This window comes from Pieris brassicae, chromosome 9 (assembly GCF_905147105.1).
Source record: "Pieris brassicae chromosome 9, ilPieBrab1.1, whole genome shotgun sequence".
NCBI lineage: Eukaryota > Metazoa > Arthropoda > Insecta > Lepidoptera > Pieridae > Pieris > Pieris brassicae.
In genome coordinates, this window is record NC_059673.1 from 10,065,138 (window position 1) to 10,088,429 (window position 23,292).

Sequence of the window (23,292 nt, forward strand, 5' to 3'; positions counted from 1 at the left end):
TGCTGATATCTACCTGGCTTCCCAAGTGGGCTGTTTGGCTAAACTAGCTGGCTTCCTAACTCCCAGAAGTTGCAACACCTCAGCGTACATGTTCTCTAAGCCTCGAAGTTGTCGACGGATTGCGCGGGCGTCGCCTGTCGACGCGTCACTGTCGGTTCGACCGTCAAGAAGAGAGGATAGATCCAGGCTGCGGGTAGTCGTGGACGTCATGTCTGTTGTGTCTAGGCCGAATACTGAAATTGATGATGCTTGGTTGTTTAATATATTCAAGTCAAGTTTTGTATAAAAAATTCGTAACTTCGGTCGGATGAGTCGCTTTAAAAGAGTTCACGATACTTTATACTGGTAATATGCTATCATTATATGATGGTAATCTAGTTCCAATTTAACCTGGAGATGTGCACCATTTTATATTGGTACTCTGGTAACATTTTATCCCGGGGATGTGGAACCATGATATATTGGTGATCTGTTATAATTTTATGACGGTAATATGAAGTGGTGGTGATAATACCAAAGAAGAGAAACTTCAGAACGAATAAAAAGCCCACCATTAATCATAATTCTAAGATATTTTGAAAACTGAGCAATTCATAAATTGAATATATGTTCACAGGAAGATTTAGAATATGTTGATAATTTTAATCTAAAAATGAATTTAACTTGTGAAACAACTGGTGAGGTGATCGGCTATACATACAGTGTCTTTTATAATGGTGGTCTCGTTTTGAGGAGTGCTTCTTATGTGAGTGAGAATGTCCATGCCAGCGAGGTGACTCTCTTCCGTCTCGACGCCTCCTTTCTTCTGGGTATTCTGATGACCGTCCTGGCAAACTGAAATAGAGTGAATGTCTCTGTCAATTTCTTTGTGATTAACAGATTTTTTATTGATATCTCAGATATTGCATCATTTACGCTTGTTATATACGACTATTTGTACGTAATTAATTAAATTATTTTTGTAAATATGTTTGCACAGCACTTCTTTTTTTTATTGGATAGGGAGGTAAACGAGCCGACGGTACGCCAAAAAGGGCATTAATGGGTAACCATTTTAGTGGGTGCGTTGCCGGCCTTTGGAGCTTCCATTCCACAGCTTGGTAATTTGCAAACTAAAGTCTCGAACTTTTCAAGCAGTTGAAAAAGGTGTTAAGACATTTAACAGTTGCCTGAATTATTTAAAGAAATATTTTTAATGGCTTATGAGTATGCATTGATCATTATAAAATGTTCAATATAAAACACAAATAAAAAAGCCATTCTTCTAATAAAGGATACCAGAGGTTTTTAGTGACATGAAATATATCTATTTGCTGGTAATTTGTGTAACAGTCTGAAAGTAAATAGTTTGTATTATACCAAGGAATTTCAAATCGTTTGCCTTGTTTTGTATTAAGAAGGGGTGCAGTCAAGCAAACCGTTGCAAATAGCGTGTAAAAACACCAGGTCGTATCGTTTACATACTAGGGATTCAATACCACGTTATTACGACATTTATTTTAAAAATAACACAAAACTCCTAAAAATACATTGAGGGCATAAGTTTATAATACAGGGAAATTTCTAGTTCTTATAGTGGAATGTAAAGGAACGTTTTCATACCTATTCCTCTTATGCAAGTCCGAAGATGGTGACAGTGGGGGCAGGGGTGGTGTTATTGAACTGTCTGAACTATCTGAGCTATCGAGCCGCATATTTGACAGTTTAGGTTCCAAGATCTGACGTAACTCACACTCCACCAGATCAGCCCACTCGTTTTCGCCAGCTGAAAAGGAGTAGAATAATATTTTTTTTAATAAACTATTAACGAACCTATAATTTTTTTTTAAAAATCAATCAATGGCACTACAATCTTTTTAGGTTTGGGCCTCAAATTTCTGTATGTGTTTTTTTGGGTCTAAGTCAAGTCGGTTTCCTCACGATGCTTTCCTTCACCGTTCGAGCTGATATTAAATGCGAAAGAAGAAGAAACATAGAAGGAAAATCCATTGGTGCACGGCCGGGATCGAAACTCCTACCTCAGTGAAGAGAGTCGCACGCTGAAGCTACTAGGCCAACACTGATCATTAAGGAACCATCAATCAACTATTTTGAAAAGTTCATTTTCTGCTCAGGATACTTTACAAAATAAATACTTTAATAATAATAAAAGCCCGTTTAACTTCTTTAACAATAATTGAATATACAACTTAGAATTGTTATATACATTTTTTCCTGTTATGCTACTATCCTAGCTTGCTTCAGTGCAGATCGGAACACCCTCTAGGGTAAAAGACTTCTCCAGCTTTTCCCAAATATATCTGAAAGTATGGACATTATTTCTCCATTCGCTTCCTGATTTTCCAATTGGTAGCTTACCACTTTATTACCATTTGAAAAATCTAATGAATTTTAGTTCTTACTTCATACATCTTTGATTACAAAAAAATATATTGTAAGTTAAAGTTCAATTTAAGTATTTACTAACCAGGTTGAAGGTTTTGTTGGCTGGGTCCGGGTTGTGGCTGCTGTCTCAGCTCTCTGGTCCCCGCGGCATCGGAGTCTGCTGAAGTGTCGTGCAAACTGGCGTCAGCGCGTCGACCACTTGAATACGCCACGCTGCCTCTCCCGGAGTCCACATTCGATGATTGACCTCCATTCTTATCATAATCTGTAACGTTGAAACCCCTAATATAGAAGACAACCATAATTGATCTTTTTAATACATCAGACTTTTAGGGGATCTAACTTTTTTTCATTTATATTAAATATTTAAAATTTGTGGTATATTTGGCGGTAGTTATTTAAAAACTCACCTGAGCTAGCTGCTGAACCACCAGTACCTTTTTTTCCATGTGCTTTTAAGTCTTCTATTCTGCTTGGCGTTTGCCTGGATGATGAAGGCTGCGGGTTGAATCCTTCGCCCTTGTTCGATGTGTAAACACTGTCCGCTGATTTCTGACTAGCACTTTCATCGTTCCTTTCGGCGTCTACTGGATTGGGAGTGCTTTCTTTTTGCCTCTGGTTGATAGAATCCGGTGTACGGCGAGATTCTCTAAGGCTGTCGGGCGTTCTTCTGTATTCCTCTGGAATTTGTCTGGAATCTACCGATCGCCCACTGGTACGAATGCGTTCGAAACTCGACCTTCCTTGGGCCGCTAATTTCATTCTGAAGCCTCCGTCATCGGATTCTCTTTCGTCGTTACTTCTAGGTGGACCGTTTTCGTTAGGCGTACCGTCTAAAAGGTTTCCGTGTGAATTTCTTCTGGAACGGTCGTACACTTGCGGTTTTGGTTCAGGTCTTTGGGGCTCGTCGAGTAAATGTGGGTGTGAAGTGGAACGTCGTCCGTCGATAAGTCTCCGATGTTGAACAATCTCACGCTCGAGCTGTTGAGGACTTCTTAAATCGAGACGTGAATTTGAGTTATCGTACTGGAAAAGTACAATCAATATGAATATCTAATCTGGCCAACCTTACATCTCTCATCTCCATTCATTAGAAAACCTCTCACTATATTAGTATATATAACATGCATACATTTTTTTTTTAGAAATCGAATCTTGTTGTTGGCCTTAAGGGCTTTTACAGCTCAGCTCGGACTTTTATGGCGAGCATAGTTGGGCCGGAATGGGCTTTTTCCCGCCACTAGCGCAAGAGCGACTCCTACCTGACTCGGCTTGGGCTGTGTCAGGGTGGTAAGTCGCCTGAAGAGCAGGACGGATGCTCATTGGAGTGAGCGAAGTGCGATGTAAAGGTTTAACCTTCCCCGGTGACGACGGTCTTTTACCCTAGTGTGATTTTGCTTTGCCGCGCGGGTGGTTCTTTTATTTACGGAAAGGTTTTTATCGTTCAATACGTTTTTCAGATATATTTTTTATTTACTAGATACAAAATATATAGAATGTTTTAATTTAAATAAGAATCAAGTACTACATACAATAACCTTCTTTAAGTGCTTAAAGTCATTTATTTAATTATACATTACGTGGGAAATAATAATTGAGAATGCAACATTGTAAACAAAGATAACATCGCTCCAAAATCTCTAAATCGACACTTTCCTTATGCTTTCTATAAGATTTTGTGGCATTAATTATCGGTCCATTTAATGAATTTTTAAGAATAAGAAATATTCACCTGTGGCTGTGGTCCACTTTTAAGAGATGTAAAATTCGCCATAGACCTCACATCAAGATCCCTCTGATACATAGCGCTTCTTCTTCCGGGAGGTCCATATTGTTGGTATAACGCATCAGCTCCCAATGCTTGTGGTCGGTGAGCGAGCATCTCCTGTGACCTTCCGTGCTGATTCAACATCTCCTGTGATCTTCCCTGTTGATTCAACATCTCCTGTGACCTTGCCTGTTGATTTAGAATCTCTTGGGACCTCACTTGCTGGTTCATCATTTGTTGTTGTACCATTTGCTGTTGCATTAATTGTCTGTGGAATAGTCTATTGTCAATGCCGTAAACAATTAAGTTCGAATTCAGGTTAACTATACCGACGCTACTGAACCGTTATTATACGTGTTATTTAACATACTTTTACTACTTCGATTCTAAGTTTTTCTTATTAAGGTGAAATATATTTATAGAAGAGCAGTTTTGGCCAAGTGGCTTCAGCGTGCGATTCTTATCCTTGAGGTCACAGGTTCGATCAGTAATGGACTTTCTTTCTTTGTGCGCATTTAACATTCGCTCGATGAAGGAAAACCGGCTTGGCTTAGATTTAAAAACGGCGTGTGTAAGGCACAGGAGGCTGATCACCTACTTGCCTATTACATTGACAAATGATCATGAAACGGATACACAAATATGAGGCCCAGGCCTAAAAAGCCTTATAGCGCCACTGATTTAGTTATAATTTTAAAGGTATAGTGATAAGTTTTCTCACCTATGTGGGGATGGACTTGAATACACCATATTATTAGTCATCCCATGGTTATACTGCAACTCGGGTCTTTGCATTGGTCTTCCGTATATTCCTTCCTTTCTGACAACTTCCCTCGGCGTAACCGGTTCCGGTTCACGTCTTCTTTCTTCATTATTATTATTAAGACTTTCTTCCTTATCTGCTTCATTATTTTCCTTGCCCTTAAACTTACTTGAGATCATGTCTTTCAGAGTATGGTACGTTTTGGTGACAGATTTTGTACTCTTCGGGGCGTCTCTGGTGCTGTCTTTAGTTGTTTCTACAACTGTGACCATGTGTGAGTTGTTTGGTGTGTTTTTGGCAGGTATAGGCGGTTTTGGTGAATCGTAGTTTTGTGTGCTGCGATTTAAGTTCTGACCTTGATGGTGGGCGTAGCCGTACTGATCGTGATACTGTCTGAAGTCACCCGATGTACCAGCTTGGTTCTGAAATTTTACTTAGGTTTAAACCTCCTTTAAAGTTTAAAGGTTCTTATTGCAATAGTTTCTGTGGTTTGTGAAGTTACCGTTATTTTCAATAACTGTAATTTACAAAGACAATAGAGACTAACCGCACTTGTCTATTTAATAATAAAAACAGATAATTATAAATTGTCGTATAAGTTAAGTTACAACTCAGTTACGAAATTAAATCCCTGCTTGATTGACATCTGACTTAGACAGCTTTTTAAAGAGCGATGATGAACCTATTATCTTTAGCCAACAGTTTAAGTTAGTCCTAACTCCTAATTTTAATGAATACGGAAAATACTATATTTGCCAGGTAGCTAATATAATCGCCATAAAAATGCAATGGCCCCTTATTGTATTGATTCAGGATTCACAAGACCCGGCCACATCCGGCAGCTGATTCCACTGAGTGGATATTTTGTTTCTAGCATGGAATGAATATGAATCTCATTGTTCATTTAAAACAACAAAAATTTAGATAATGAATAATAGAAAATCTCAGCTTTGTTGTGCAACCCATGTTAATGTCCCTTATTGTGTGCGATGGGAATCAAACCCCGTACCATAATTATACCAGGTGAAAGACACGTTAATCAGACAATGTATTATTGTGGGAAACTTAAAACAAAGCTGTTGTATGAAGTAAGACTTTGTTTAGTGCTACGTGGCTTACTTATAGCTAATGCTTTTAAGCTTTCCAAGTTCGTTACATTTTATGTTGTTATAATATTTAAATAACTTCAACAAGAACCAAATGGTAAAGCTTTCTTTTTATCACAGTTCAAATCTATCATTTACAAAATTAGTTAAAAGGATTAAAAAATCGGTGAAATAATAACAATGTTTGTTCAATCAGTTTAAAAAAATGTTTAAAAATACATACATTTTCCAGCGCAAACTCCACCATTTTACAAAACAAAACACACTACCGCACTTTTTAATTAATTTTACTAAGACTAATTACGTTATAATAATACACTGAGACATCACGATATTTCTTATTGTGTGACACTGACATGCACGCCCTTCGATGGTATCGGAAAAACAATGAAAACAAAACAAAGGAGCTTAAAATTCATACGATAAGTCGTGATTATTAAATATTTCCGAGAAATTGTATCGGCGGACGGCCGGATGCGCCCGCGCACGAGTCGAGTCACCTTACTAGTGCTTTGTGTGCCGCTTTGTTACGGTGAATATGCTTTTTAATTTAAACACGCCCCAAGCGACTATAACCTCTTTGTATCAAAGTTTTATATACATTTTTGAAAAACTAAAGACTTATGAAGAAAATGACTTAGCCCTTCATTGTAGGTTGTTGTTTGCTTTTTTTATATAATGGAGGCAAACTGGCAGGAGGTTCATCTGATGTTAAGGGATACCGGCCACCCATAGACACTCACATTGCCAGAGAACTTGCATGAGCGTTGTCGGCCTTTTCAGAATTGGTCCGCTCTTTTCTTGAATCTAATGGGTTCAGTAATACTTAAGTGTACAGGTTGTTCCACATAGGTAGTGCGTAAAAACTGCCTTACAATTGTCTGATGTTGAAACTGCTGCTAATTAGACTTGAGGTTCACTCGGTCTAAGACTGCATTACTGTTAGTTATTTTTGAAACAGAAACATACAAATAACGTCTTATATATAATTTAATTATATAGAGGAGGACCAATGAAAGTTTTTTAAGCTCCAAAATAAAAACATCAATCACAATCATGCACGTAAATTTATGATTCGATACGACACAGATTCGATTTAAACTTTCACATCTATTAATATCATTTTTACTAATACGTTCGTACTTTGGCTTAATACTCTTTCATGTAAGTGAAAATGTTGCTTTACGAAGTAGGTGTGCAACGCATGCAATCCCCACGAAAGCCTTAAAACGTATCAAATGACGATCAGCTGCTCACTTTCGAATTTAGTTGTAATAATATTCTATCGAAATGAAATCTACGGCATACGATTTGTCATTTAATTTTTAAATAATACAGTGTACTTGTCAATGTTAAATATTAGTAAATTGAAATTAGATTCACAATAGTTTAGTCTTTTGCTTCTCAATGGGTAACCTTCTCCCATGACACAAAATTTTGCAGTATTTTAATTTTTATACGTACTTTTAAAAAGTACTTCAACTGTAATTAAAAGCCTAATACCCGAGAAGTTGCTTGACTTCTGCGTCACCTTTTCATCAATAATTTTTGAAATAAAACAGATTTTTGATTACATGACATTGAAGCTGTTTGAAAGTTGAAGTCAAATTTAGATGTATATTAATATAAAACATTTTTGACAAACTAAATACTTATGATAAATGACTTGGCTCTTTATTGTAGGTTGTTGTCTGCTTTTTTTATAAAATGTATATTAATATAAAACCATATTATATAAGGTAAGACAGCATGCATGCAGCATTGCATGATCGTTACTGCTTTTTAAATGTTGTTAAGTATTTTAGCATTTTGATGAAGGTGAGGGCTAATTGTCGTGATCCGGTGATCCTATCAACCCAAGCTCAACTACGTTATATTGGCTAAACTAGGCTGGCCAAAGTAAAAAAGGTTTTCCATCAGACAAGCATTGAATAAGAATTTGAGAAGCAATTTAAATATTTTACGCTATTCGCAATTGGCGGATAGATTGGTCTATTTGCTGTGGTCAATTTCTCTAAGAATCTCTCCCCCCGTATACGACAAGATATTCAGAATTGTGCAATCCGTGTGCCTCGTACGAACACGAATTATCTGCGCAAACCAATGTTTGGGTTTAAACATAACAAAAATTATGCAGCTGTTGAAATTTTCCACCTTCCTGTGTGGAAATATTTTGAGAGTCGGGAAGAATTTCACTTAATTTAGCAGTAGTAACACTTTAGTTTTTTTTCTTTAAAATATTTAATTCTTGTTAGTTTAATGTTTACTTTTTGTATCTATTAATATACTTATTCTGTGTCGTATATTTTATTTATCAACGTAATCTGTTTTGGCTTTGTATATTGTGTAAGTGTTTTCTTTTATAATATGGATATGTGAAGCTGTTAGATTACATATAAATAAATAAACTTTGACAATACTACTCACGAACATACAATTCCTTAAGGATATAAATAATTGTCCTAAATAGCCCGCACGTGGATTAACTAAACCGTTTGTTTGTACGTGCGTCACTACAGTGCTCAGCGGTCGTGGTTCGAATTTTCATAAGCTTTACTACGTGGTCATACTGTCTCATGGTCATTTTTATCAGAGGCCTCTGCGTGTCAATTATTATATTGAAGACAAGCAAAGTTATTCACTGATTCCTCTATTAATATATATTTTTTAATATTATTAGTTTTTAGTACTGTTGTTGTTTGAACCACATGCAATAAAATCCTGTTTCAATTATCGTAAAATTAATAAAAACAATTTTAAGGAAATCAAATAAGATTAATTTGTCTTATTAGATTTTGTAATAAGACAGAAACTATCGGCGGATAAAAGTGGTGTTTTTATTTTTAGGTTAATTTTATTATTAAACTAAACAAACACTTTTGTTATTCAAATGTACAGCGAATAAGAGATTTGTAGAACGAGATTACTGTTTGCACAAATTTATTCATAATGCTTAACAAAACTCAAGTGTAAACTAAAATTCAATTCAATGTATAACTTAAACATTTGTATTTTTGTAAGTTTACAATCCCTTTAAATGAACGATTAATTGCTGTATTTTTAATTCCTCCTAAAATACCATATTTTTAAACAAATGCAAGGGCAAAGAACTACATAGTTATGCCCGGCCTGTCGTTACGGTCGTTAAGCAGGAAGGCACCGACGGACATAACGTATCACTGTCTTGGTACACAAATACCTATGTACTATGTTTCATAATACTTAAGGGTACTATGTTTTTGTATAGTTATACCTTTAGCCTTTTTCGTAATTTAAAATCCATTCACTACTGTTTCGTAAATTAACAATGTGTCTGTCTATGAGTTGTAATAATAATTGTTTAATCGATAATCTATATTCAAATAAAATCCAAAACAATTTATATTGAATTTTTTTTCCATATATTGGTCACAATGTATACATCTAAATCTAAGGCCATAGATGGCGCCATTGTTTGATTGAGAATGTTCAAACGGAAAGTCCAAAGGGTCGTTTCGTATCTGCACTAGATTCTGCTGACCAATTAGAATAAGGCATTTTCACCCCCCTCTTAAATGAAAATTTTTTGCTATGTAATTAGTGTTTATCATACTGTTAGGCATCTTTAAGAAATACTATGTTCCTACAGCCTCTTAAATTTCTGATTCGTAATCAAAGTGAAATTAGTTTTTTAATTAATAGAAGCAAAAAGGGAAGAAGACTCACCTAATGTTAAATGATATCGCAAGTGCGTTGCCGGTCTTTGAACTGATTTTAAAATAACTTTACATACAACGAAGTCCTAATAAATAATTGATTTGCGAATTCAACGATGTATAATGCTTGCTTTTAACATTACCTCAGCATGCGTCCACGCAGATAGAGCCTTAGGTGGCGTATCAGGAGCGACAGCGCCAAGTCTTCCACGTTTTCTGGCTTCTTGAAGTATTGGCACCTTCGAGTTTTTATCACCAGACGACAGAATCACTTCACGTTCTATCTGTAATAGATTTTATAACTTATTATATTACGAAGCCTGGCTTAGCATATAGAGAAATTCTTATTCTTAGTAATTTTTTATTAACTAGAAGTTGTGTGTTTATTAAAAATAGGCCTTAAAGTGTAAAGAAATTATACTTGTATAACGAATATAGAAGCCTTGGAATAGCTCTGATGAAGTAATTTTCTATTCATTTTATGATATGATCTACCTGTAAGGGTTTATTATTTAAGACAGGTTATAGTATACGGGCAAACAGGCAGGTTCAACTGATTTTAAGACATACCGCCCATGGGTACTCACACTTCTAGGTCGCAAGTGCGTTGCCGGCCTATTAATAATAGGAGAATTAGGAGTTTAATTAGTTTAGAAATGATTCAGTGTGCTGCTGGTTCCACAAAGTGGTGGTGCGCGGCAAAAAGTATTTTAAAATCTCAGTTGTGGAACGATGCACGTCGAGATGATAATATTTACATGCCTTTTTATTATTATTTACGTATGATATAAAACTTATAAATATTATATATATATATACTGATATATGCCTTATTGATACTACGCAAAAACCTTGACTGGACTTGATGTTATCACTCGGAAAATGCACGCACATCACTGTATATTTGTTTAGCGTCAATTAAAGTAATTTTGTTTCCAGATTAAAATATACCATAACTTTATAATTTGTTTAACACGTCACTCTAAACCGATAAATGCCGACACAATGCGTACTTTCACTAGAAATCTACAGAATCATTACTTTACAAAAACGCCTCGTGTGGAGAAACTTGCGTATATGAACATTGAACTCCAACTTATATAAGCTCGCGTATATAATAAATTAACAGGAAAGTTCAAAACTGAGACAAATAGGGTCTTTATTTTTCATGTTTCGTTTATGTATATTAGTAAAAAAATTAACAGTGTTGGCCTAGTGGCTTAAGCGTGCGACTCTCATCCCTGAGGTCGTAGGTTCGAACCCGGCTGTGCACCAATAGGCTTTCTTTCTATGTGCCCAATTAAGATTAGGTCGAACGGTGAAGGGAAACATCGTAAGGAAACCAGCTTGCCTTAGACCCGAAACGTCAACGGCGTGTGTCATCTATTGCTATTAGATTGACAAGTTATCATGATACAGATACTGGAGTCTGAGGTCCAAACATAAAAAGAAGGTAGCGCCAGTGATTTTTTTTAATTTCATTAGTGAAAATTTAAACTACTAATATCCTGTTAGATGCTTCTAGGTTTTAGTTTAGGCACATCTGTCTGCTTAGATATTTATTGGCTGGTCTCTATTTTCTGTCTCTTGATGTCTCGACAAGAATAGTTCATATATTTTATGCGTAACCAAACTTAAAAATACTAGTATAACGTAAAGACTAGTGTAGTTTTAAATATATTATTATTAGGATAGCTATGGGTCACCTTAAAATGTTTCTAGCTTAAGAGCTTATTTAATGTAAACACATAAATATAAATAGTAATAATAATAATTAAAAATTGATGAATAGAAAATTGAAACAAATTTAAAAAGTTTGGTTCCTTTGGCTACTTTAATACAACAAATTATCCTCACTGTATTGCGATGCTTTTCTCGCATTGGGTACTGTCTACCGGATCCCAACTTAAATCTTTTAATAGCGCCTGTGCACTTGAACACTTGCCTAAGAGTATCTACTCCAAAGGGAACAAAATCAAATTTGAAGCAGTCTCTTATATTTGAGCCGTATTACTTTTCAAATATTTTTGTATTAAAATCACAATCATAAAGTCAGAATATTAAAGAATTTAATCATGTTCTGCGTTTATGAGTCATATAGTGGAGAATGGGGACACTTTTGGCTAACAGTACAGAGACTGACAATGATTGATGTTCGTAAATGTCCCTCGTTTGGAGAAATTTTCACAGCAGCTTTAAAAATAAGAATTATACTATGTATGGTATCAATTAAGCTTTAGTTCAACTTGAACCTGAATACTTCTTTGTTCAAACTCAAAATAAGTTTATTTATATATATAACCCATGTACATTTATGAACGTCAACAGAAAGTACGTTATATTCTAAATTTACATTTACTGCCAGTTCGCAAGTCAAGGGCGAATAGCGGGAAAGTAAAACATAATGTAAGCAAATAAAAATATAGCTCGTATTCGAGTACTACATAATCAGGATCACATTAAGTCCATGTCATTATGTTTAACAGTAAACGACCTCCGACCGAGTGAATGCCTTTTCCAATTTTTTCTACTTGTCTCTCATCTTCACCACAATTTTTCAATTCCTCCAAGCTATATATTTATATATATATTTTATTGTATATTTAATATATGGAATAACAGAGAATTATTATATTTTAAAATAAGGGAAAGTATTCAATATAAGTACTCATTATAATCTTTATTTAATTTTATTAGCTAGATGATTACTGTCCATTAACATTCCTGGATAATTTTCTCCTAATCATACTTACTAAATTTAAGCTAGACGTAGTCCTGAGCGCTGAATGTCGCCAAGAACATATATTAATGTAACATTTTAGCTACAGATTTTTCAGTCAAGTTAATTTATATTTATACGAATTAACAATAGTTATAAAGCCTCTAAGACCTTGTAAAGAATCCTAGATGGCATTGACCTCATAGCATGCAGTCAGTCAAGCTTGTCCCCACTTCACTAATGACACCTGACGTACGGACCGATGCACATCGTATAATGTAGGGATTTCTTAAGGGACAAGTAGGATACAACAAGTGGGCGAAAAAAATGTTTAAGGATTTCGTATCCTTGTTTATCTATCACAAAAGCATATGCGTAGTTAGTGTACATTTGAAATATATTCCTTTTAAAAGATAATCGAATCAATTGCATTGAACAAACTCTTAGCAGCCTTGGATTAAGACAATTTTTTAGACTAGAAGGCAAACGGGCAGGAGGCTTATCAGATGTTAAATGATACCGTTCATGTACACTTTCAATGTCAGAGGGCTCGTGAGTGCGTTGCCGGCTTTTCAAAAATTGGTACGCTCTTTTCTTGAAGGGCCCTAAGTCGAATATGTTCGGAAATACTTAGGTAGCTGGTTCCACAAAGTGGTGGTACGCGGTAAAAACTACCTTAAAAACGCTCTGTTGTGGATCGACGGACATCGAGATGATACGGGTGGAAGTTTCGTACTCTGCTTCGTCGTTTGATGAAACTCAGCTACAAGTATTAATCCGAACCACTCTCACTCTCCTTGATAAATGGGGATGCAGAAAGAGCGTAGGAAAAACTGGCATCAAATGAGAGTTTTTTTGTGTTAATTAATTCTATTTATAGGAGGAATTCGAATATATTATTTGGCTATCTATCATCAGTTTGGTACGCACTAAATCATTCGATGCCTTGATCCAATGATGGAGACACTATGCGGCATATGACGCCGAGTTGTATACAATTTAAGCCACAAAAAATCAAGAACCATAGTATTCTTCGCTCAAACTCAAACACAAAATAACTTTATTCATATAGGTAAACAAGTACACTTAAGAACGTCAGAAAAGAAATTAATTCGAATTCTTTACATTTACTACCAGTTCGCAAGTCAAGGGCGTAGAGCGGGCAAGAATTAGTTTTGCGTACTTATCTATGCACCGTTAAAAATTCAACTTAATAACTTTATTAAAATCGTGTTCCTAGTTTTTGAATTGTTAAAAAAACGGTTTTACAAGAATATTCCTACAACGAGATTTCCTATAAAGCGATCCGGGTCTCCCGCGTTATAGATGAATTTACTGTATATGTATATTTAAACAAAACAAACGAAATTAAAAAAAAACTTTTTGAAGGCTCCACTGTTGTTGTCGTGTAACGTGAAATTTAATTAAAATAATTAATGAAGTAGTTACTCACGGGAAACTTCGCCGAGTGTGTGTGTATCGCGGCTGGCAGGATCGGTGCAGGCGCACCCGGTAAGGCCGCTTCCGGAGCAGGCGGCATCCTATACGGCGGTACAGATTCTACTGTGCCTGAAAATTATTAAAGAGAAAATTTGTCAATCTGTTTAAGTTATGAAAATACGAAAGAGGAAAAGCTTATGGTACAAGTATAGAACAAGTATGAGACTTATAGTTGGCATTTTATCTATCTATAATTGACAAAATTTAAAAACAAATAAAAGAATAAAAAAAGCAAGTATCACGTACTTAGAAGTAAAAATCTATTGGTCCACAGCCGCGATTAGAACGCACGATCTCACGATTGATATTAATAACCTAATTAAACTTATTACATAATGTTTTGCATAATATTTATATCGGTGTCCATTAATAAATCAAATGTTATGATTCTGATAACCAATATTAAATTAATAGTTATATAAAATGGTTATAATGACTTCCCAGTATTTGTGTTGTCTTCAACAGATAATGTGTAATATGTGGTCTTTGTTTCAAGTGTATAAGAATGCGTTTATCGGAACTGAGGGGTTCAAACCTCGGCTCAGCATATGTTAATCAGTATTCGCAATTAACACAACCTCGTACTAGGAAACTGGTATTTCAAAAGTCATCTCCCAGGCACAGAATGATCAACAATGCCTATGTAATTATTGTCTATTAAGACAAGTACTAGAATACTACAGTACAGTACCACAACCAGAAAAACAATACTAAAATAATTTCACAGCACAAGCTGAAAATAAATTTCGTCACCTAAAACAAGAAAAGATTAAGTACTAAAAAATCCTAGTGTCGGTTGCTCAATATAACTTCCTCAAAATATTCTCAAGGTGCCAATTAACTACATATTAGCTTTGAAGAACTTACGACACATTTACCAAATAAACGTTGTAATTCATTTCCGAAATTGTAATTGGCTATTAATCATTGATTGAAGACGAGAAGTGACTATAATTAATTTGTTAAGAAAAAGCAAACGTATAAACTAATACGCAAATTAAGTTGAAAGAACAATTAAAAAATAAAAATAAATCAGTGGCACTACAACCTTTTTAGATCTGGGACTCAGATTTCTGTATCTGTTTCATGATCATTTGTTAATCTAATAGGAAAGTAGGTGATCAGCCTCCCGTGCAACACGCAGTTGACTTTTCGGGTCTAAGACAAGCCGGTTTCATCACGATGTTTTCCGTCACCGTTCGAGCAAATGTTCGCACATAGAAAGTCTATTGGTGCATAGCCGGGGATCGAACCAACGATCTCAGGGATGAAATAGAAAAGATGTTTTGTCTTAATATATGTAGTGTATAACATGTATTTTTGCACTAAATGCCTATCTTATGTAATTTAATCCTTTTTTTTTCTTTATTCACAGTGGTTGCCTGGAAAAGATCGCTCGAAAGCGATAAGGCCGCCAGTTGCCCTCCTTTTGATTTAATTATGCTCAATTTTTTTATATTGTAGTGTAACGAAGTGATAATAAATAAAAGAAAGTCGCAGACTGAAGCCATTAGTCCTAATAATATAATTTGCCAATATTTTTTTATTTAATAATCATATAACTGATTGTATATTCATTATTATTCCAGAGTAACAAGACAAGTTTGAATACTGTTATAATATTGGTTTAACTAACTATAATGATTATATATTATATAGATATGTTAATAAAATGTTATGCTCTTACTGACCACGGTTGCTCGGAAAAGGAGGAAAGGTCGAGGACCGATCTGTTACAAGTATTTTTCAAAAGCAATAAAATGGAGGATTACCACAATATAGCCTATAATCATTTTTATAGACATTTCCTAAGGTACCTATATTTAGTGTTATAGAACTCGTTAAAGTAGCTTTTTGCGCCAAGTTTCATAAAAATAGATGTCGTAATGTGATCATTAACTGTACGAGCTTTATATATATTATTTTAATAACAATCTACGCATAATTGTATTATATTTTTTTCATATAGTATTTTACAAGATAATACTTTCCCTTACTAGTTTTGGAAGAAAGATATCGCTGATCAGCGCACCTAATGACTATCATAAGTTATCATCATATAAGTTATCTGATCGTTATGTATGTTTAATAAATAAATAATAATAATTACTTTTATCATAAAATTTTATCAATCGAGGAGTAATCCTATGCCACGCGGATTGATAGTTATATACATATATATTATGGTAAGCTTCAAGTTAGAATGATTTGTCGCGGATATCTATTTGTACAATGTGATCGATAAGAATGAAACATTTGATAGCTGTTTGAGTACGTGTATAAAGGGTAAGTATAATAAATTATATTAAGTCAGATATAACATCCCCAGTATCAGAAGTAACCATTCATTGTATATCAACAGACTATTAGACTGTCCGTTACGGCCGGAAGACAAGCACATTCGTATTTATAAATAAACATTTTACGATATAATACAAATTGATAAATAGAAAATTGAAACAGCTTTAAAAAGTTTGGTTCTTTAACGCAGGATTTCCTCGCTGTATTCTGTAAACTAATTCGTTGAGCGATAAAGGCACCAGCTCAGAAGTCACCGGTACTACCTACCAGGCGCCAAATTAAATCTTTAATTAGCGCCTGTGCACATGAACCCCACGGCCCAGGAGTCTCAAAGGAGAAAGATGAAAGTTAGAGGAAAAACAGCGTGACACACATTATTATTACTATGTAGGTTAAGTATATTGTATGTAACTGTATATTTGTGGGATGGAAATAAATATAAATATATTAAACCAATGTTTATAAGATTAGATGTATCTATCACTTGATAAATTGAACTTTCACTGATTAAAAGAAAGACAATTCTCTCGTAAGGCTATATAAAGCTTTCTAGTGACTGTAATAGAATGTCCCGATCAAAATACTAGGTTCTCGTTAAGTAGGACCGTTGGACTACTCTCCGTCGTAACAAATGGAGCTATAAAAAGTAATAAATTAAAATGCTATAAAAATATTTGAGTTTGGATTTTTTATTTACAATCGCCTACTAGCCTGTTTATTTGGTCACTAAACCAACTCGCACCGGCTACAAGTCTTCGAAAACCGCTGTCTTCTGGATGTCAGACCTCTAACGAGCAACTTTGGGAACGATGCCGAGAAACCCGGATTATCCAGCTGATCAACTGACGCAAGTGGAAATAGATAGGCGATCACTACGAAGAGATTTTAATTATATCCTTAAACTGACGCTTGATTAGAACTCGAAAGAAAAACGAAAGCGTAGCAGTCCCAAGAAAACCTGTCGTCGTACAGTTGCAGACGAGGCAAAGAGCGCCAGAAAGACTTGGAGCGAAATACGATGCTCAAGCCCGAACGCGATGGGAACTCACTGTGGACGTCCTCTGCCCCATTATAGGAGTTTGGTATAGGACATATATATAAAATTAATTTTTCTCAATCTTTTTTTAATCCGATATTTTGTATTTTAAAGCGAATGCTTTGATTCACTAGTAGATAAGACATAATTTTTTTTTGTTATTACTAGAAACACAAATCACCCAATTAGATATAGTCTATGTATGTCAAACTGACCTCCTAAGCCTGGCTGCAGTATACTTGCTAGTTAACATTGTTACAGCTTTCACAGATCATTAAAGTTTTATCTCGTATCCTGCAATTAAGCTGTTTGTGTTTTTATCGTCAGTCAATCTAGTTTGAGTTCTTAGTAAATTGATTTATTAGTCGTATTACTGATAAACATACTTGTTTCCAAAAATGCCTAACTTAAAATTGCCAAGGTTGAGGTAAACTGTTCAATTAATTTAATACGAATTAATTTAATGTCAACGTTTGTTTTGGACTCTTTACTTTAATATTTTAATAAAAATAAGATTACATGGATGATTAAGATTATATACTATAATAGACATCTAATTTTGTCGTTTGTTAAATTATTTATTTATTACAACTTCGTTGCATTACAATATAAAAATTGCACATAATTAAATGAAAAGGAGGGCAAGTGGCAGCCTTATCGCTTTCGAGCACAAATACATATTATATATAGTTATTAAGACAAAACTAAACAGGAACAAAAAAATATACTAAGCTATAAAAGGATGACATGAAAAATAAAAAGTGCACATGAATCGCGATAATTTAAGATCAGTGTCACGTCAGTTCGTAGTTAGTACGAAAGTTAAGGATACGGTGTGTACAAAAGAAATTTTATTAGAACAAAGAAAAGTGTTTTTAGCGTTTTAAAATGGAAGTGGGGTTTAGATTTAAATTAACATTATAAACCACCACTATCTAAAGAACATCTCCCATTTCATCTAGTAATTTGGTAGTAAAGTGAAAAATTATAGCTTTTAAATAATTACGGCGGGAAGCAAAACACCTTAAAATTGCATATACTTTTTTTGGAGTTTATAGCCTGGCCTATCTACCTTTAGACTAAGTCTTCAGTATATTTATTTGGTTTATTATAATATTCCCACTGTATTTTTGATGAATTTATATAGAGGCACGTAATAGGATCTAATTTTTACCATATCCCTCTGGCGGCGGGAGGGATCTTGTATTGTCACTTGATTTCGCACTATGTCACTAATTTCACCGACAAGAATCAACCTGTCAAACGAAAAGCACTCACATTTAATTATGAAATGTTCGATATCACCAACAGAATTGTTGCAGAAGTTGCAGTAGCTGTTCTCCACTATGTCCAATCGAGCCAGGTGGGCCGGGACCCGAGTGACCAAAACACAGTCTGTTTATAGTCTTAATAAAGTCCAGACTGGCCCCTATTATTCGATATATTTGTCATATGACTGTAATAGAATCTCATTATTAACTTCAAAAGCAATTATAGACAGCTTATAGTATTTTATCCAGTATGTCTTGTTGTATAAGAATTTTTCAATGGCAGGATTAATTTTGTATCTATCGACAGACAATAAAACATGAGTAAGTGTAGGAAAATGATAGCTCCCCATACAATCATCATGCACCCACCATTCGCATAGTGGAGTAATTGGAGCACTACTAAAGCTGACATCAATAGCCGATGGATTCGGTTAGGATAATTAATAGTAGTGAAACTACAATTGTTAAGTTAACGATAATGCCACAGTCTGAATGTCTTGGTAAAATCTGGTTCAAATAATATTTTATTTAAAATATTGTTCGATTAAGATTGCTACTTCACCATGCTGGTTTAGGGTGTTATGATAGTGGGAATTATATCCCAAAATTTTAAATTTCTGAATATCTTTCAGCCAAGTTTCATTAAGTAAACACTATTTTTCCTATATATACTTTAAATATTGTACTGAGCTATACATAACTGCTGTATATTCTGTACTATACTGTCCATTAATGTGATAGATTTTTTAAAGTAAGTCTTTAATAAACAGTGTAGTCACAGGGTCATTATTTCTTTTATTAGCCAATTCAACTAAAGTTTCGACCATTGACATCAGAATATTCTTATTGTTTGCAACTTGAGCCTTAAGTTGAGTTTGGTTCAAGTTGGGTTCAGGCAGTATTTTATTTACATTACAATACAATTTTTACATTTTAATTTAATTTATGTACATTTGGCTTATTGATGGTAGGGTCTTAACAATGCTGCTTGACTATGCGGGTAAAGTCTGAAAATCAGATGATGTAATTGTATTAGCCACATAGTATGCATAAGTAATGTTACCCTTTTTTTCAAGTATTTTTTTTCATTCTTATTGGGCCAGGTTTGGAAATGGCCAAGTGAGGGCTACTGCAAATGACACAACACGGGTTCTCTTTTTTATCGCATTCTCTGAAAATATGCTCCCCAACACATATCTAACAACATTGTTTACCATTACAAATTTTTGCAGGATGCTTGAACTTGGACAAATTGGATGTTAGGCAGAACATTTGACAAGAAAGTAATACTGACAGTCTCGAGACCTACAGTACTTTGACCGACTTTTTTCGTAAATCTTCTCACTGAAATTATTTCATATATCGAAGACAGTTTAGTATATAAATCCTTGTTCGAAATGTTGGTAGGCACATATGGGATGATTCCATCTTTTTCTATCTGCGCAGCAGGAATATGCGCCTTCAAGTTGTGCTTTAGTCAAAAAGTCTATAGTTGTGATGAAATTATTTGCAGTGTTGTATTGTTTAAAAACAGCCGCAATTTTGATGGCATTAATTCTATGTACAGCCACCACACCTTTCACCTCCGAAGTAAAAATATGATTTAAGTAAACTGAGCTTTTATTTCCAAGTTTAATCTGTTGATCCTGAATTTCAACAAAAAATTTGAAGTCCATATTTGTACAATGTTCAGGATAAAGTCTCCGATAAGCTGGCTGAAAAAACGGAATAAAGTCAACCTCACCATCGCCTACTTCAGGTCCAGATTCCTTCGCACCTCTTTTACGAACAATTTTGGATCGTTTCGAGGTTCCACATGGGTCCTCTGGTTCATACATTTTAATAATTAACAAAATGTACAATTATTTACACTGACTAAAATAAGTTTTGGTAATATTTACACAGGATATTTTAACGAAAAACGTTTGGAGCTCCCGCCAAAAGTCTTGCATATACTTTTCTTAATATTACCACAGAGCGCATTAGTAATATATATACACAGATTAAAGTAATTTATTTTATTTTATATAAAGCTTTTCTTTATTATTCATAAACTTGGTTACGGTTAAGTAGCTATCAAAGATAAGATACTTCAATCCAACACTCTTTCGTTTATAAAGACTGAATAATTGACATAGATACATGATGCTGTGTCATGGTGATAGACCTATTGTTTGCCAAGTCAGCCAGATGCCGTTATCTCGATATTCCATTCATATGGACTAAAATCGCTTAATTACACATTACTGTAAATATATAAAGGTGCATGCTTAGAATTCCTTCGACAGATAAAGAAATGTGTCCATATTATAACGGTTATAGATAAATTTTCTTTCGACACCAAACAGATCCAGAGTTTTTGCGCACCCTCTGCGTAAGCGCCTGCGTGTACCAGAAAATTTTGAAAAACTTATACTTACTTTACATATCCTTTAAAAGAAAGTAAATAGACCTGAGCTTTATAGTTGTCAAATTTATTATAGTAAATTGGAACTCAAATGCAAAACAAAATACAAGAGTTTTGATAGATTTTGATTCATAAGCTATGCAAAAATTTATAAAAGTTATAATATAATATAAACTCTTGCATTGCGATTTCAAAAAAAAATATGTTATTACCTTTTATATAATTTTATGTTGTTATAAAATATATCATTGTCTAGCTTGTAATGTAAACCCCGTAAAATATTACACACATAGAAACTAATCAAAAATAAGAAAGATATTCATAAAAACTAAAGTAGAAACCAGAAAACAACTGACAATTCAATAATTTACACACAAAAATCCCCTCTTGAGCAACCAATTCACGATACTCATCAGATTGACGATGAAATCTGTTCTTGAGCATAGAGCATAATGGCGTTTTTGGAATAAGGCAGAGTTAAGGTTAGCCAATCATCGATCAACAGAGAGGCGGTCGTTAAATCAAGTAATATTAACTTAATTCTAGTATTAAATCTACAACCAACGCTTCGAATGTAGTTTTGAATACGGACCTTAGTCTAGTCCAATTATAGACAGGAGACATGATCAGTCGGTTTATGAAATATCGTTTCGTATAGCCAACTTATCCATTAAATTAAGATTATACACTATAGATTTATAAGGATTGTTATAATTTCTGCTTAACTCGAACTTTAAAACAGAATAAAAAGTTCACAAGCTGCTCAGAACTTCCGTTGCGCAAAAAATATTATACGTTTAAATTAATGCCTTCACACTCAGACATAAGACAGGATTTTGCTTAATTTATCACATATACCATTAACGACAAAGGAAATCGCACTGTATTATTAATAAATTAAAGTGTAAATTTGAATGTGTACAAAGAGCAGATGTCTTTAAGCTTTTTTGTTTAAATGTACCTGTAAAGGCATCTGTTTACTATCAATAATACAGTTGTTTTAGTGAACTTTCATTATATCAATATAATATAATAATTTTGGATGATGTCAGGCTTAGGAAAAATGGAGAAACTCAACGTTAAACACCAGTTAAAAGCAAAAAAGCTTTTAATAAATGATTTAAATCAATTCTTATATATTATGAATTACATCTTAAAAGGCCATCATCTCATTTACTAGTGCTGTTTTTTTTATAACCGATATATTTAAAATAATTTCCAATGTTATAAGAACAGTGTATATTAGCTCTTGTTTAAGGTTTCTTAATATTGAATATGACTTCCCTACCACAGATCAATCATCTAAGACACTCGTTTGGAGGCTATATACTCGTACACGAATTATTTATGTATACTATACAAACCGCCTCTCATTCTGAAGTAGTTGTCAGTTTGTCACTCAGATTGGACAAAAGAAACATGATCTGATTTCACTTATAAGGCCAGGACCTTGAGTTAAATTTTAACAAGCAACATTTTATTAATTTTATGAAGGCAATTTAAATAAAAGATTTAGATTTTGTTTTTTATTTCAATAGGTAGGTTAAATTTTAGTGAGGATTTGCAAACGGATGACATAACAAGAAAAACCTTAGCCCCAAATATGAAGTAAATCGTCGCTTTTCTCTGGCCCTATCTTGTCTATCAATATCCAAATATAATAATATTTCTTCTTGCATTAAAGGTATACTGCCACAGAGACCAATCTTTTAAAACCAATCTTAGTTTTATATTTATCCATTTTTAATTATTCATATTACTATGTAGGTTATTAATATTGTAAATACTCTTAACGGTCTAATTTTGCAATCTCTCTATCATCAATCAATATAAACTATTTCTTCCACACAGAATTAATCTCAAACATATAAAAACGCTGCGGATGTTATGTGTCCTATTTCAGATAAACCGAATCCAGCTTAATAAACTTAAAACGTGACCCCAATATCACTTGCTACTTTGTATATTATAACTTTATTCATATTTTTTAAGGCCACAACAACACACTTTAATACCAATAAAATCGACATAAACAATAATTAAAATGCATACAACGTATTTGTGTCCACCGTATTGAGTACCGCAAGCTTTTTGTGGAATTTTAGTGCAATAAGATAAAAAGCTTTGGCATACATTGCATGATCACATCGTGTGGTCGTTAATTGTATTAAAATACCATCTGGATCTCAAGACTGGTATGGCGTATACAGGAATGTGCTATCCGACATGTTGGTGGAGTAAAGACTTCTGTCACAGAATGGTCAAACATGTGAGTAAGATGAATATCAGAAGAGTTGATGCGGATCTCACCGATCAGCGGACTCCAACTCGCCCAAAAGTA

General features: G+C 34.2%; 1 protein-coding gene across 5 annotated transcripts in view; it reads right to left on the bottom strand.

Annotated features, from left to right (window-relative positions):
- LOC123714492 overlaps positions 1 to 23,292 on the bottom strand; it is a 64,249-nt gene that overhangs the window by 5,494 nt on the left and 35,463 nt on the right. For 3 of the 5 annotated variants that reach the window (XM_045668753.1, XM_045668751.1, XM_045668754.1), the window contains 9 exons: positions 13,890 to 14,005; positions 9,861 to 10,001; positions 4,875 to 5,338; positions 4,118 to 4,421; positions 2,796 to 3,411; positions 2,468 to 2,650; positions 1,603 to 1,765; positions 701 to 834; positions 14 to 233 (listed from right to left, as the gene is read on the bottom strand). In XM_045668753.1, coding sequence (XP_045524709.1) covers positions 14 to 233; positions 701 to 834; positions 1,603 to 1,765; positions 2,468 to 2,650; positions 2,796 to 3,411; positions 4,118 to 4,421; positions 4,875 to 5,338; positions 9,861 to 10,001; positions 13,890 to 14,005 — 2,341 coding nt within the window. Of the gene's footprint in view, positions 1 to 13; positions 234 to 700; positions 835 to 1,602; positions 1,766 to 2,467; positions 2,651 to 2,795; positions 3,412 to 4,117; positions 4,422 to 4,874; positions 5,339 to 6,245; positions 6,385 to 9,860; positions 10,002 to 13,889; positions 14,006 to 23,292 lie in introns of those variants that run through there. The other 2 variants (XM_045668752.1, XM_045668755.1) reach the window with 2 other exon arrangements.